The sequence below is a fragment of the Mustela nigripes genome, chromosome 16, assembly GCF_022355385.1.
Source record: "Mustela nigripes isolate SB6536 chromosome 16, MUSNIG.SB6536, whole genome shotgun sequence".
NCBI classification, from domain to species: domain Eukaryota; kingdom Metazoa; phylum Chordata; class Mammalia; order Carnivora; family Mustelidae; genus Mustela; species Mustela nigripes.
Genome location: NC_081572.1, coordinates 47,697,695 through 47,712,054, shown reverse-complemented (window position 1 = coordinate 47,712,054; position 14,360 = coordinate 47,697,695). Strand labels below are relative to the sequence as shown.

At 55.9% G+C, this 14,360-nt stretch overlaps 2 protein-coding genes across 3 annotated transcripts in view; one reads left to right on the top strand and one right to left on the bottom strand.

The window, feature by feature from the left end:
- The first annotated feature begins 493 nt into the window (after positions 1–493).
- On the top strand, positions 494–13,338 carry SMCR8 (SMCR8-C9orf72 complex subunit). The gene is made up of 2 exons (XM_059380271.1): positions 494–2,855; positions 8,179–13,338. Exons 1-2 carry the CDS (start codon positions 496–498, stop codon positions 8,630–8,632), a joined length of 2,814 nt encoding a protein of 937 aa, XP_059236254.1. The 5' UTR covers positions 494–495; the 3' UTR covers positions 8,633–13,338.
- The window catches only part of SHMT1 (serine hydroxymethyltransferase 1), a 24,747-nt gene continuing 23,537 nt past the window's right edge, over positions 13,151–14,360 (bottom strand). For both annotated transcript variants that reach the window (XM_059380274.1, XM_059380273.1), the window contains exon 12: positions 13,151–14,200. In XM_059380274.1, coding sequence (XP_059236257.1) covers positions 14,028–14,200 — 173 coding nt within the window. In that variant the 3' untranslated portion in view covers positions 13,151–14,027. The remainder of the gene's footprint in view (positions 14,201–14,360) is intronic.

The following is a 14,360-nucleotide window of genomic DNA, read 5'->3' as shown; positions in this document are numbered from 1 at the left end:
CCAAGATGGCGGCGCCGCGGTAGCTGGCTCCAGGTTGTGGCGTCCGAGGAGCCGCGACGGTTTCTGCCCTCGGGCAGTGGGGGCGACAACGCTTGACTGGTTCTTGCGGCGGCTCGTAGCCCCACGTTAGGCACCGGTTCAGGGCTGGGCTGTCGCTGTCGCGGTGGGGTCGGGGGAGTGCCGGTGACCTCGCTGCAGGTGTCCTGCGCTGGACGCTCTCGCCGGAGGAGCAGAAGGAGGAAGAGGACAACCGGCCTACCTGGTCTTCTGGACCTGCGGAGTCCATGGGCCTCTGAGGGCTCTAGAGGAGCTATACCTCTCGGGACTGTGGGAGTTCGAGGCTTCGAGTCTGTGAGGGGCAGGCTGGTACCCCTAAGGGCGCGAAGAAGACCGTAGGGACTTTGCTTCCTCTTCCAGAGGCCTGGCTTCCCTGCGTTGATTACCCCTTCATTCTTTCTCACTTCCTCTCAATGTTCTCTCCGTATATCTGGAAATATGATCAGCGCCCCTGACGTGGTGGCCTTCACCAAAGAGGAGGAGTACGAAGAGGAGCCTTACAATGAGCCCCCCCTGCCGGAAGAGTACTCGGTGCCACTCTTCCCCTTCGCCAGCCAGGGAGCCAACCCATGGTCCAAACTGTCCGGGGCCAAGTTCTCTCGGGACTTCATCCTTATTTCCGAGTTCTCGGAGCAGGTGGGACCCCAGCCCTTGCTGACCATCCCCAATGACACCAAAGTTTTTGGTACTTTCGATCTCAATTATTTCTCCTTGCGGATCATGTCTGTGGATTACCAGGCTTCCTTTGTGGGCCATCCCCCTGGTTCTGCCTACCCCAAGCTTAACTTTGTGGAGGACTCCAAGGTGGTGCTGGGAGACTCCAAGGAGGGAGCCTTTGCCTATGTGCACCACCTTACCCTGTACGACCTAGAGGCCCGGGGCTTTGTGAGGCCCTTTTGCATGGCTTATATCTCAGCGGACCAGCACAAAATCATGCAGCAGTTTCAAGAGCTCTCGGCTGAATTTTCCAAAGCTTCTGAGTGCTTGAAGACAGGCAACAGGAAGGCTTTTGCGGGAGAACTTGAAAAAAAACTGAAAGACTTGGATTACACCAGGACAGTGCTGCACACGGAAACGGAGATCCAGAAGAAAGCCAATGACAAAGGCTTTTACTCATCTCAGGCAATTGAGAAAGCCAATGAACTGGCCAGTGTAGAGAAGTCCATCATTGAACATCAAGACCTGCTGAAACAGATCCGCTCGTACCCGCATCGAAAGTTGAAGGGGTCTGCTCCGTGTCCTGGGGAGTCGGAACACACCCAGGATCAGGCCAGCCAGGCAGCCGCTACCTCTAACCTTGATGAGTCTGCTGACACAGACCTTTACACCTGCAGACCTGCTTATACCCCAAAACTCATCAAAGCAAAGTCCACCAAGTGTTTTGACAAGAAGCTGAAGACCTTGGAAGAGCTCTGTGACACTGAATATTTCACCCAGACCCTGGCTCAGCTCAGCCACATAGAGCACATGTTCAGAGGAGACCTGTGCTACCTCCTGACCAGCCAGATTGACAGAGCACTTCTAAAACAACAGCATATAACAAACTTTCTCTTCGAAGATTTTGTGGAGGTCGATGACAGGGTGGCAGAGAAACAAGAGAGTGCACCCCCTAGGCCTGATCCAGGCAGGCCGCCTTCCAGATCTTTGGAGGAATGTCCAATTCCTCAAGTGTTAATTAGCGTAGGTTCTTACAAGTCCAGTGTGGAGTCTGTGCCCATCAAGATGGAGCAGGAACTTGGAGATGAGGAGTACAAGGAAGTGGAGGTGACAGAAATGAGCAGTCTTGACCCCCAGGAAAACTTGGACTACCTGGATATGGATATGAAAGGGAGCATCAGCAGTGGCGAAAGCATCGAGGTTCTAGGCACAGAGAAGTCCGCTGCTGTGCTGCCTAAGTCTGACAGCCAGGCCAGCCTCACGGTGCCACTGAGCCCCCAGGTGGTCCGGAGCAAAGCGGTCAGCCACAGGACCATCAGCGAGGACAGTATTGAAGTCCTCAGCACCTGCCCCTCGGAGGCCCTCATCCCTGACGATTTTAAGGCCAGCTACCCAAGTGCCATTAATGAAGAAGAATCCTATGCAGATGACAGTGACGGAGCCATCCACTTCCGGGCCAGCGTCAGCCCGCCGGAGCTGGGTGAGGCAGAGGAGGGCAGCTTAGAAACCCCCCCGTCACAAATGGACACCTCCTGCTGCATTGGGAAGGAGAGTGACAGTCTGCGGGTGCCCCTCTCCCCTCCAGCCCACATGCCCTTGGACCAGGACGGAGTCGTGAGCATCCCCCCGCAGCGCTATAGGCAGAAGGATCAGGGGTTCCATGTGGACTTTGCATTGGAAAATGCCAACCCTTCCCGAGACGACAGTTCCGAAGGCTTCCCTGCTGATGAACTGGACCCAGATCGCCTGCTGGCGAGCCGGGACGTCAGTAAGACCAGCTTGGACACCTGCTCGGACACTGCCAGCAACATGAGCAGTGTAACCTCCACCAGCTCAGACCGGACTCCCGCCTCCGCTCATTCCAGCGGCTCCTCTTCCGAGAGGCATAAAAAGAGGGCCGGCCAGAACGCCTTAAAATTCATCCGTCAGTACCCCTTTGCCCACCCGGCCATCTACTCCCTGCTCAGCGGAAGGACACTTGTGGTCCTGGGGGAGGACGAGGCCATAGTGAGGAAGCTGGTGACGGCGCTGTCCATCTTTGTCCCCAACCACAGCCGTTATGCCAAACCGGTGAAGCACTGGGTCTGTTCTCCTTTGCATATCACGGATTTTCAGAAGTGGAAGCTTATTGGCCTGCAGAGGTAACTGGTTGCCCGTAGGGGCGGGTGGGGAAGGGCCCCATCCTGTTAGAGACGAGGCTTTGGACGTACAGCCCTCTGGGGGAGGTGCATAGGTTCACGTGGTGGGCCCAGAGTAGGGGGACCTGGCTTCCAGACTGGGCCCTCAACACCAGCTGCTTCTGTAACTTTCGGCAGATCATTCCCTTTCTCTGGTCTTCTGTTTCGTCATCCGTCGTAGGAGGGATTGCCGTTCAGTGCTGGTTGCCAGCCCTGGCCCGTGACCTGCTGTGTCAGAATTATTTAGGAGAGTTTTCTAGATCATGGAGTTCTGGGTCATCTCCCTGCCCCCCACAGAGGTTCTGGTTCAGTTGGTCTAGGGCAAGACCTGGAGTTTCTCTGGTATATGTTAAGGTTTGGGGAGCAACCAGACTTCTAAATTTCAGATTCTTTCTGATTCTCAAATTCACACTCTGGTGTAAATGACGGAGGAGAGGTTGGCTTCTGAGAAAGGGCTGTGATAGTCCTAGAAGATGGCAACCATCACTGTGACAGGGACATCAGGGGACCCCCGTGGCTTTCATTCCACTGTCCTTAGAAGGCTGTCTCGCCCCCCCACCTCCAGAAATGCAAGAGCCACTTCTCTGCTTGAATGCTTTCTATTTCATTTTCCCACAATGCTTATGTTGCAGTAGACTCATTGTGTTTTTTTCAAATACTACTTGACAAGTTGTCTGGCCCAAGGGTCTCTTTCCCTTGGAGTAGGCACGGTGTTCCGTTTCCTCGTTCCCGTCTCTGCACCCACTTGGCACATCTGTAAGACAGGGGTGCTGACACAGCCAGCCTGTGCTTCCCATGCCCATGGGAAGAGAGTAGGGATTTCTGCCACGCTGCAATCAGCAGTCGTTCGTTCCAATTTTTCGACTCTCCTTTTGCATTGTTCCCTAGTATCAGCGAGGTCACTGTCACTCCAGTGGCCTTGTGTTTGCCCCTCTTGCAGGAGTCACCCCGCCCTCGCTCTAACTCTTGCTGTGTTAGGCTTTCCGTGGGGTCGTGGCAGTGGTGTTTAAGCAGGGGGCGCCTCCACGTACTGCCTTGGCTCACTGGTTGTGCTGGTGGGTGCTGGGGCGTCGTCTGGAGGTGCCTGAGCAAGGGAATTGGCCTGGAGGAATTCATAGTTCTCCAGGGGAGATGGGTGACAGGAAGGGGAGTGCCAACAGCAGGTGCATCGTGTGTTTTAAGGAAACAGAGGGGGAGACTGAGTGACGTGTGGGAAGTGAGGGAGGGGCTGCCTGGGGAAGGCTGGGGGTCTTTGGCTGAGGCACCAGGAGGACGAGCTTGCCAGTGTGGGAAAAGAGTGATGACATGGGGACTTGGTGTGACATGGCCCAGACCCCTGGAGCAGCCCCTTCTTCGGGCCGTCCAGGAGACCGAGCAGGGCCCTTGCTTATGGGCGCAGACACAGGCTCGGGAGTGAGAGGCTGCCCCGGGCGCCCTTGCAGACTGTGTCCTTCCTCCCAGGATCCGGTCCCTCTGCTGATGCCAGCTCTGTGCTCAGGTGTAGCTTGTCTGTCCCAGCAAGGCAAGGGCTTTTCAGGGATCGCATTTGCCCCTGATCTTGGTGGAAGAACGGGTTCTTGTCCCTTGCATACACATACCACTTCTCCGAGTGTCTCCCCTCACCCCAGCCCTGACCCTTTTCCCTTTTTCTTCACCAAAAGATGGGGAATGTAAAATGCACTTCAGTCTGTTGTCAGCTGGCTTATCCAGGACCAGGCTCACGACAGTCTTGCCCTTCCCAGAGGCTTTCCCTGAAATTCCCTCCTTAAAAACGGGCTGGGATGGCAAAAGAAGTAATCTTTTCTGCCAGCTCCGTTCCGTCAGGTACCCAGCGGGAGTACGGCGTTGAGGGTTCTGAGGCCTGAGCGGGGCTGCCTTGGGAAGCCTGCTGTGGTCAGTTTATAAAGTCTGTGGCTGCAAGAGAGGGTAGCTGGTGGGTGGGCTCCCTGAGGTGGAGGAGAAGGCAGGAGGTGGTCTGAGTCCTGGGCCAGTAGTCAGCCACTGTGGGCACATGAACAAGTCTCTCCTCCACTATGAGAGGGTCGGATCCCTGGATGATCATTACCCAAATATTTATAGAGGACTGTGAAACGCTAGCCCCTCAGCCCACAGCCAGAATCATACGGTGAGTCAGCCGTGGTGCATCCCCGTGACAGGCTGAGCACCGTCTTCGGGGTTGGGGAGCGTCCCTCACACCAGTCCCCGCTCTGTCACCATACTGTCAGCTTGACGTCTGAGGCTCTTTGTGTCTATAGACGGAGTTGCCAAGACCTGTCTCGTGAGAGCGGGTGTGGAAAGGCCCATTGCATCTGGTCTGTGTCTGATCAGTGAGAGCGCGTCTCTGATAACCTGGCAGGGATGCACACAGGCTGAAGGGAGGCTGGCCAGGGCCGCCAATGCTGAGTGGGGCCCTCACCAGCCCACCTTCAGAGCCTTTAGCCATCCCTCTAAGGAGGCGAGAGGCCCATCAGAAGTGACAGACGAGAGCATTGCAAACAGTCCCGAGAGGGGGAGCGTCTCCCAGTGCTCACCTTCCCAGACCTTCTAGACGTGCACAGGTGTTGGGGAATGGCAAGGGCTGCCTCCAGAGGGTCCTGCTCTGGTGTGAGATAGTGTGCGGGGGCTCTAGGCCTTGTTCGCTAGGGCGCATGTCACTGGAGTGGGGACTGGATTTGCCACAGCTCTCCCGAGGAAATCCTGGGAGGTAGATGGCAGACACCATCTGAATGTATCCAGAGACAAAAGCCATGGAGTTGTGGCCCAGGGCAGGTAGGGAGGGGCGCTGTGGGTTCTGATGCTTCTACGATCGGCCCTGTGGATTTTTAGACCAGGCCTCTTCTGTCTCTCATTCACCCAGCAAAGCTTGTTGAACGCACCTGTGAGCCGGGCTTCCCAGGCTTCATGTGTGGAGAGCTGCAGGAAAGGGTCACGTCTGGAAAGAACGTAACACCCTTTGCTGTGCTCGCCCTTTGAGGAAGTGCTCAGAGCTATGGGTATCAGTGGTGAGTCACCCCAGCTGGCAGAACCAGTGCTGAAACTGGGAGGCAGGAGGATGCCCATCTGAGGATGGGCATTAAAGAGTCATAGTAGAAGAGGGGCCTTTGTGTGGCCGTGAACTTCCTTGCCCAGGGTGGAGATGGGAATGGGGGGAGCTCCGGTCTGGGGGAGCTGGGTTAACCTGTGTGCTAGGTTAACCTGGAATCTGAGAATTGAGACCCAGGAGAGTCTCTCCCCACTCAGGTGCTCTGGACTGCAGTGAAAACCAGCTCTGATGATGAACCATTTTTAAAGACTCCCCCCTCCATAGCTGCCAGCTGTATTAGTGCTTGACTTTTTTCCCCCTAAAGTAGGCCTTCTGCCTGCAGATGCTCATGCATTGGATCCATCACTTGTGGGTACGCGATGGGCAGATAACCATGTTGGTTTCCCATTATTTTACATCAGAATGAAGGAAAATTGTATTGCTTGCCAAGTTGCAGGAACAAGCCCTGGACAACTCAGTACGGATGGGAGGAGGTGCTAGGAGGTGGGTCAGAGGCCCTGGTTGAGTCCTGCCTCAGCCACTTTGCAGCTGGGGGACCTTGCGTGAGTCACGGCCCCTTTCTGGGCCTCGGTGTTCGCATCCACCCAGAGCCTACCCCCGGCATTGGGACGGACGTTAAGGAATCTAAGGTGTGGGAGGTGAAGCCGGAGGCTCTCAGTCACCTTGCAGTGTCACTGGGACCAGAGGTGTGGGCTTGCCGCTTTCCATGCTGCCTTGCCCCCTGGTGAGGAGTGTTGTGGGAAGACTCCTGTGGGGAGATGTGGGGTGCCAGAGCTCCCTGGGGACGGCCGGGCCTGAGGCCGGGTGTTCAGCATGAAGGGGGCTGGAGTGGAGGGGCAGGAGCATGGGGAGGGGAGGCCTGGCTTTGCCACCGCAGCAGAACCTCGGAGGGGCCAGATGTGCCCAGCTCAAGGGGACATTTGGCATTTGGGGGCATTATGGACGGGGCCCCTCCTGGGGTGGAGGTTGCCTGAGCACATTGGTAGTGTGGCTGAGGAGGCCTGGGTCCCCGAGAAGCCAGGGAGCTGCCTGGTCTCATCACCCATGTGACGAGGGCCATAGCCCACTGCTCGCCTCGTGGTTTCCAGGACGCATGGCCTGTGTGGTTCTGTCTTTTCGTCTGTGACCCTGCTCTTGTGTGGTCCGGATGCCATCCCAGGTTCTCGGAGCCCACCTTTGTTATAAGGCCCGTTCCTCCAGAACCTTCCTGGCCCTGGTGCTCCCTCTTTCACTCGGGGTCCCCTGGGCATGTTTTATCTTCCCAGCCGACCAGGCTCATACCTCACTCCCTCCTCTGCCCCCAGGTTGCTGCCTGGCACACAGCAGATGCTGTTAACTGTACAAGGACATGACAACACCCAGGAAGGAAAAAATATAATGAGATTGCCTTGGTCCCCCAAGTGCCTGTCATTCCTCTGTACGCAGTACCTGAGACCTAACACAAGCTGTGAATTCCAGACGTGTGTTGGTCTAAAATCTCTGGTCAGCCAGACCTTTGCCGGACTGCAAGGCCGGCCGACTCTGGCTTCTCTGGGAAGACTGATCTAGAGGGTTTTAAAGAGCTGCTTACTAGGGTGGGTCACCCTGATCCCTTCCCTCCCTGGGCTAGCCTTGCCTGCCTGTGCTCTGTGCGGGCCGTAGCGGGCACTGGGCTTGAGGCAAGTTCAGCCAGTCCCGGCCCGCAGAGGCGCCGTGCGGTGGGAGAGACAGGAGATAAATGGCCGTCCCCATATTGTTCGGTGCTAGGCTGTCAAGACTGAGGGCCAGGCACTGTCCTAAACACGACCAATTTTGTCTGTGCAGTGACTGCCTGAGGCAGGACTGGTTATCCCTGTGTTACAGATGGGGCTCAGAGGGGGTAGGGAACTTGGCCAAGGTCACAAAGTAAAAAAGTAGAGAAGCTGAGGGAGGGGATCAGGAGTGGCTGGGTAAGGTTTAAGTTGGCGTAGAGGCAAGGACAATTGGGAGGGAAGGGTTCCCTGGGCAGAGCCTACAGGCCCGGGGTTTTGAGGCCCTACCGAGAGTGTGGCATGGCTTCCAGGAAGTCATCGTGGAAGTCACAGATGGGGTTTGAGAGGCCCATGGGCCACGCCCAGGCACTCAGACTTGATCGCAAGGGTGGTGAGGAGCTCTTTGAAGGGCATCAGGGTCAGATTTGCCTTCCAGAAAGAGCGAGGGAGCGTTGGCTGGTGGGAGCCGGCCGGGCCCAAGCCTTTCCTCCTGACGCTGGCCTGTGTGTTTCAGGGTGGCGTCCCCCGCTGGCACCAGCAGCCTCCACGCCCTGAGCCGCTATAGCCGCTACACCAGCGTCCTGGACCTAGACAACAAGGCCCTCCGCTGCCCCCTATACCGGGGCGCCCTGGTGCCCCGGCTGGCCGACCACCGCACGCAGATTAAGCGGGGCAGCACCTACTACCTGCACGTCCAAACCGTGCTGACCGAGCTCTGCTCCAAGGCCTTCCTCTACACTTTCTGCCACCACCTGCACCTGCCCGCACACGACCAGGAGACCCCGGACGTGGTTGCTGGACGCCAGGCGAGCTTTCTGAAGCTGACCCTGGGCCTGGTGAACGAGGACGTGAAGGTGGTCCAGCACCTGGCCGAGCTGCTGAAGCTGCGCTACACGCAGGAGGCTCCTGGAACCGGCCGCCCCACGCTCAGGTTCGACTACGTGCCCAGCTTTTTGTACAAGATCTGACATCCGCCCCAGCTACTGTGACCGAGACCTGTGACCCAGGGTACAGGGGGGGGGGGGGCGTGAGCGAGCAGGCCTCTGAGCTTTTGAGACTTCTGGTGTCATCGGGGGAGGGAACGCAAGGTGGCAGCCCCGGTCCCCGGGTGGCGTTGGGTGGGCTGGGAGGTGGACTCAGGCAGAGGTGGGTGCCTGGTTCTCGGCGTCAGTGAGGACAGCGACAGACCCGACTCCACCTAGCAAGGAGTGGCTCCTGCGGTCGGGAGGGGGGCCACTTGGCTTCCTGAGGACTGGGCAGCAGGCCGGGAGGGAGCCAGCACTCTCTCGATGGGGCGGGATGAAGGGCAGAAAGGTGAAACCTAGACAGGAGGGGCATGCTGGCAGGGTCAGCTCCCAAACACTGGGTGGCCAGATCAGGGGAAGCACTCCGTTCCCTGGAACAGTTTAGTGGGGGACAGGACGACAGACCATCCATTGCCTCATCCAGATCCCACCTGGGGTCCTTCCCTCCGGCCCCCTAGAGCCCACCATCCCGGAGGAGGCCCCTGGATGAGTGAGGTGGAGGGAGGCAGCTCTGCCTCAGCTGGGCGCTGGCAGACACGGAACCTTCTGGGCCCCGAGGCTGTAGGGAGAGCTAGCATTACCCTGTCTGGTCCTGGCTTCCGCACTAGGCACAGAAGTGCCAGTGGGTGGTCTTTGCCGCTGCTTTTTCCGGGGCAGCAGGAGTGGCTAGAGTTAGGCACTCGTCCTTGCTTGTGAGTGAGAACCACACTCGTAGCTAGAGAGCCTGGGAGACGGGCAGGGCCGCGAGGCCTCGAGGCCGTCAGCACTGTGCAAGGGTTGGGGAGCCAGCAGGCCTCTGGGAGGCTGGAGGCCATGAGGCCACACTGTGCTCTTGGGGACGGTCGGCAGATGTGCTGGGTCTCAGCCGAGGTCCCCCTCCCTCCCCCAGTCCTCTACCCGCAGCAAACCTTTGCAACCACTTCACTACCTCTTGCAGGGTCTCCTGGGCATGGGGACAGTGGGGTTCTGCCCAGCTGGTTGGTCTGGGAAGGCAGCCCAGCTGGCGAGAACCCAGGGCCAGGGTCTTCTCCGGGAAGGAGGAAAGCCTCCTTGCATGGCTGTCTTCATGGACCTGGCCCATGGGAGCCTCCCCACTGCTCACTTCTGCCCCCGCGCCGCCCCCGCAAATACACAAACCTCACCCCTGTTCACTCCCACTGCACTCGAGCCCCCCAGGTATGGTTACCTCACCGCGGCCACTCACCTTGCAGCAGCTCACTCCCAGCCCCACGTGAGCCCTCCCCCCAGGGAAGGAGACAGTCCCCACTTCACTTGCCGTGACCTCCCTAATGCCCCTGACACAGTTGCTGTTGGTTTGTAGATGGAGAATTTCTTGCAACCTTGCAATTTTTATACTCTTTTTCCCCCGTTTTTTTCCTCCAAGTAGGGAAAACCCTTAGTATGACAGCTTTTTAACGTGGTCCGAGAGAATTGTGCAGCAGACCCGGACCCGGACTGGCCAGAAGGCGGTTGCTCCTGGGCGTGCACGTCTCTGGGCGCTGCATACTGTGTCCTTGGGGTCTTGCTGTCGAGATCTGCCTCCCCGGCAGCTCCATGGTGCACCACGGAGGCCGTGTAGGGCAGGCAGAGACCCGAGACGAGTGTTCGTGTCATGTCACTCCTGTGGCCCCTTCCTTGTCCAGCTCCTCCATTGGCTCCCGGCCGTCAGCTTCTGTCAGGGCCCCCAGTCCTGGAAGGAGGTGTGTGATTTTGCTTCTGAGCCTGGGATTGAGAAAGAACCTTCTGTGGCAGACGGTCTGTCTACATCCCATGGGTTTTCTTTGTACCTGTGCCCGTTGCATATGTTCCCACGCAGAAGAGTCGCCAGGAACGACTTGGCAGCTTCGAAAGGCGAAGCTTGTGTTTGCACGTGGTGAAGGCTGTGTAGGAAGCCTGTTTCTCTCCGTGGCCTCCCCGCTTCATTGCTGCCTCCAGTGTCCCTCATGTTCAAGATGCTGTTTTGTTCTCTAACTGGGTGGCTCACTGTTGTCTGCTCATGCCTCCAGGGACATGACCTTACGGACACTTTATCTCCATGGCACGGGAAGGTCTCTGGGGTCCACTGACGAGACTGAAAGTAATCATTGGTACCTTCGTTAACTTTTCTGTGTCACACCATCGTGGACAGCACAGTGGTGTCACCGTGCTGTCACCCAGGAAACTGATCAAGGCAGAAGGTCAGTCCTCCGTGGCATTCCAGCAGCAAAAGCCATCACTACAGTGCTCTGAAGTAGATGTCACTTTGGAGGGGGTTTGCGTGGAAGCTCTGTCTCAGGGATGGTTACAAAGGCCCAGGAGGCTGAGGCGAGGGACCAGGCGGGGGTGAGCAGAACAGGCGTGTCCTGTCCTGGGGCTGGCCTCCGGCTCAACTAAGGAAGGATTTTCTCCTTAACCTTCCTGCATGGCTTCACGGACCAGTAGGTAGATTCTAGGTTTTAAATTTTGGTTAAAGTCTAACTTTCCATTGTGGCCGTTTCAAAGGATGGCTGGATGCCAGGGGTGTTTCTTTCCAGAGGGATTTCAAGGTGGTGCTGGGACAGAGCCAGATTGGGAGGCGCTGGACACCGTGAACCTGCACTTCCCAGACCCCCTCCACTTTGGAGAACCCACTGGGAAGTCCTTCATCTCAATCTGAAGGTGGGGGGAGCCCTATACAGTGGGACTCCTCTCTTTATGAATTTTCATTTGAGTTTTGTCTCAAATAAAACGTGTTAAAAACACTTCGCAGAAAATAGAGGACATCTGTGCCTCTTACTACTTTGTCAGTCCTGACTCCCTTTGAAGTCCCAGGCACCAGAAGTGTGTATGGGGTTTATTTCGGCTTTAATTCTCATCTAGTCACACTTCCTGCCCCACCCCCAACCCTTTTTCAAGCAGGTCCAGGCCGAGAGCAGGCTGATCAGCTAGTGGCCCTGCAGCGGTGATTTCTAGAAACTCCATGTGAGAGTCATCAGAGCCTTTGTAGCACCGGGGCCCTTGGGATGCTCTGACCTGAGCCGCTGTTTCCTTAGGGATCTTGCTCCTTTGGTAGAATCTTCAGATTTTAGAAATCGTGACTTATCCATGATTTACTGTAGTGGCTGAAGTTACATGACTTGCACCAGAATTTGGAAATGAACCATGGTCCCCCCCCGCCGTCATTTCCCATCCAGCTTTTAACTTCTTTGTTGCTATATTTAAGGTACAGTAGGTTTCCACCTCAGACAAAGAACACAGCCCAGTTCAAATACCAGGAAGGTCAACAGATTGTACCCCAAGTGCCAGGGTTGCTACAGTTCCGTGATGTGTTTCGGAGGCTGAGAGCAGCAAGAGCTCGCCTACACACTGACCACCCACTTCTGCCAGTGCTGGATGCATGCCCCCACCTCCCTGGGGGTGTTGCAAGGCAGGGAAGCATCTCATGCTACTGCCCAGCTGGTAACACTCAGCTGGTGGGGAACCCATCCACAAGTACCAATCACCTTCTGAGGAACCCATCTCCCAAGCCAGCAATCCGGTTTTACTTCCCATCTCCCTAGAAAGCTCAGAAGAAAGTGCCTTGGTTTGTGCTCTGAAGCCCACCAGCCAGCCCTCTGGCTCTTCCCCAGTCCTGTGATAGAAAGTGATGGAACTGGAATCTTCCAAGGAGATATGGTATTAACAGACCTTGAAACAGAAAAAGCATCAAATTTTTGCCTCTGGCTGGAAAGACCACCAGTCTCAGCTGCAAAAGTCTGAGCACACCAAGTGTTCCTGAGCCCTCAGAGAAAGCTGTGAGCCTTCACCTAATCTGATCTTACCTGTCAAGGTTTGGTTATGGCCGTGGGGAGGAGGAAGTGGGGGCTGGGGCAGAAGGGAGCCCCGCGCAAGCACTTTGCAGTGAATTAAACTGCTGCTAGGGAGCCCCAGCTTCCTGGGAATAATTGTTCAGCTCCAAAATGGAGGCCACGTTGTGAGGGGATATTGGAGGTGGTGTTTGTCTTCGGTTCCGGAAAGGGGGAGCCAAGACTGGCTTGGCAGGATCATGGCTCCCAAAGTTAAGGCAGATGGGGACTGGTGTGTCACCCACCCGCCATGGAGTCTGCAAGCAGCCCGTCCCCACTCGTGCTGGAGTGAACGCCAAGAACATGCTGGACCCCAGGCCCCAGGGGCGCCCTCCAGGCAGGACTATGGGGTGCCTCGCTCACTGACTGCCCAATGCTGGCTGGCTGTACAGCTTGGGCTGAAAAAAAAAAATGCCACCTTTTAAAAAGGCCACAGTGAAAAGCATAGTCTGTGATGAATTCGTATCTGTTATTTTTGGAGAGCTATTTTATTACTGCATGTTCTTTTGTCCACGCGTGTGAACGCTGAGTCCCACCACCGCGTGAGCTGCGCTCGTCCCAGCACGCGCCCCTTGGACACCCGCGTGACTGCAGCTCCTGGGTGGGGCTGCACCGGAATTTAACCAGAGTCAATGCCAAACAAATAGTCTGAGAAGTGTACTTTTTAAGAAATTAATTTATTTGAGTTCAGATATTTTTGAAATATAAAAATTGGTTGTATTTTTTAAAGCTATAATTCTTGTAGACATTCTGTGGTTACAAATTTGATTGTGCTTATTATTAAAAATGGTCATCTATGTTTTGCACTTCAGCTTTGTGAAAAATAAAGTTTCTCTGGGAAGGTGACATTTGGTTTCCTGATTATAGGAGGGAGCTGGTTATCCTGCACAGGGCAGGGAATCCCCCCCACTGCCGCCACCGCTGGTTCTCACCCTATAAGACCTAGCAACCCCCGCCCCCAGGGGTGGGGGGTGAAGGAAGCTGTTTCCACAATGTCCCGAGCCGCTGTGGAGAAACTCCTACCATACTGGGCAGCACCTTGTAGAACTCACCAGAAGCTTCAAAATTTCTCAGTTTTGACAGCCGTCAGTCAGTCCTACTTTGGCAGCCCTCCACGTAGTAAGATACCAAGAAGGGGCAGCTCTGAATTTGAGTGGTTGTCTATCGCAGTGTGGGGGAACCCAGTAACTCAGAGAAGGGTGAGTACACCTACTGAGGTCTTTCCAGTCGCTTACCCTGAACCCAGTCTAAGTATTTCATTTTTCCATAAGAACTATTTATACAACTGAGAGAAAGGGTCAGATGTAAACACCTTGAAAACGTCCCAAAATTACTAAGTTACTAACAGTGGGTCTTAAAAACAAATTTTGATTCATGAATTCATGAAGGAGGTTAATTTGAGGAAAGCCCAAAAAGAAACCCCCTCAGAGGGCATGGAGAAGTTGATGCAGCTGGGTCCTGCATGGGGCCAGTCTTCGTCTCGACTCAGAAGGACACCAGGTTCCTGGGCAGGTGTGGGCAGGCGGGCAGCTCCTCTAGAACTCAGGCAGGCCAGGCAGAGGGAATAGAGACGCAAAGCTCTCCACTTCCTCCCTAAGCACCCTGATGGCCCGTTGGTGTTTCTCGTCCCCTGCCAGTTTCTCTCTGAACTCCTTCAGGGTGGCCTTGGCCCCAATGTCATTCTGTATCTGCAGAGTCAGTTCTATTCCTGTGCCGGCAGAAGACAAAACGAGTCCTGTGTGGGCTGGCAGATAGCCATGATTTTGTCCCCATCTATGCCTCCAGAATCCCTTCATTTCTAACCCCACTCGTGCTGGAGTGAACGCCCAACTACCATGCTAGAACTTTGGCCTAAGAAATTTAACATG

Coding starts and splice junctions, on each gene's coding strand:
- SMCR8 (XM_059380271.1), top strand. CDS start 496: ATGATCAGCGCCCCTGACGTGGTGGCCTTCACCAAAGAGGAGGAGTAC. Junction 2,856..8,178: donor AAGCTTATTGGCCTGCAGAG/GTAACTGGTTGC, acceptor TGTGTGTTTCAG/GGTGGCGTCCCCCGCTGGCA.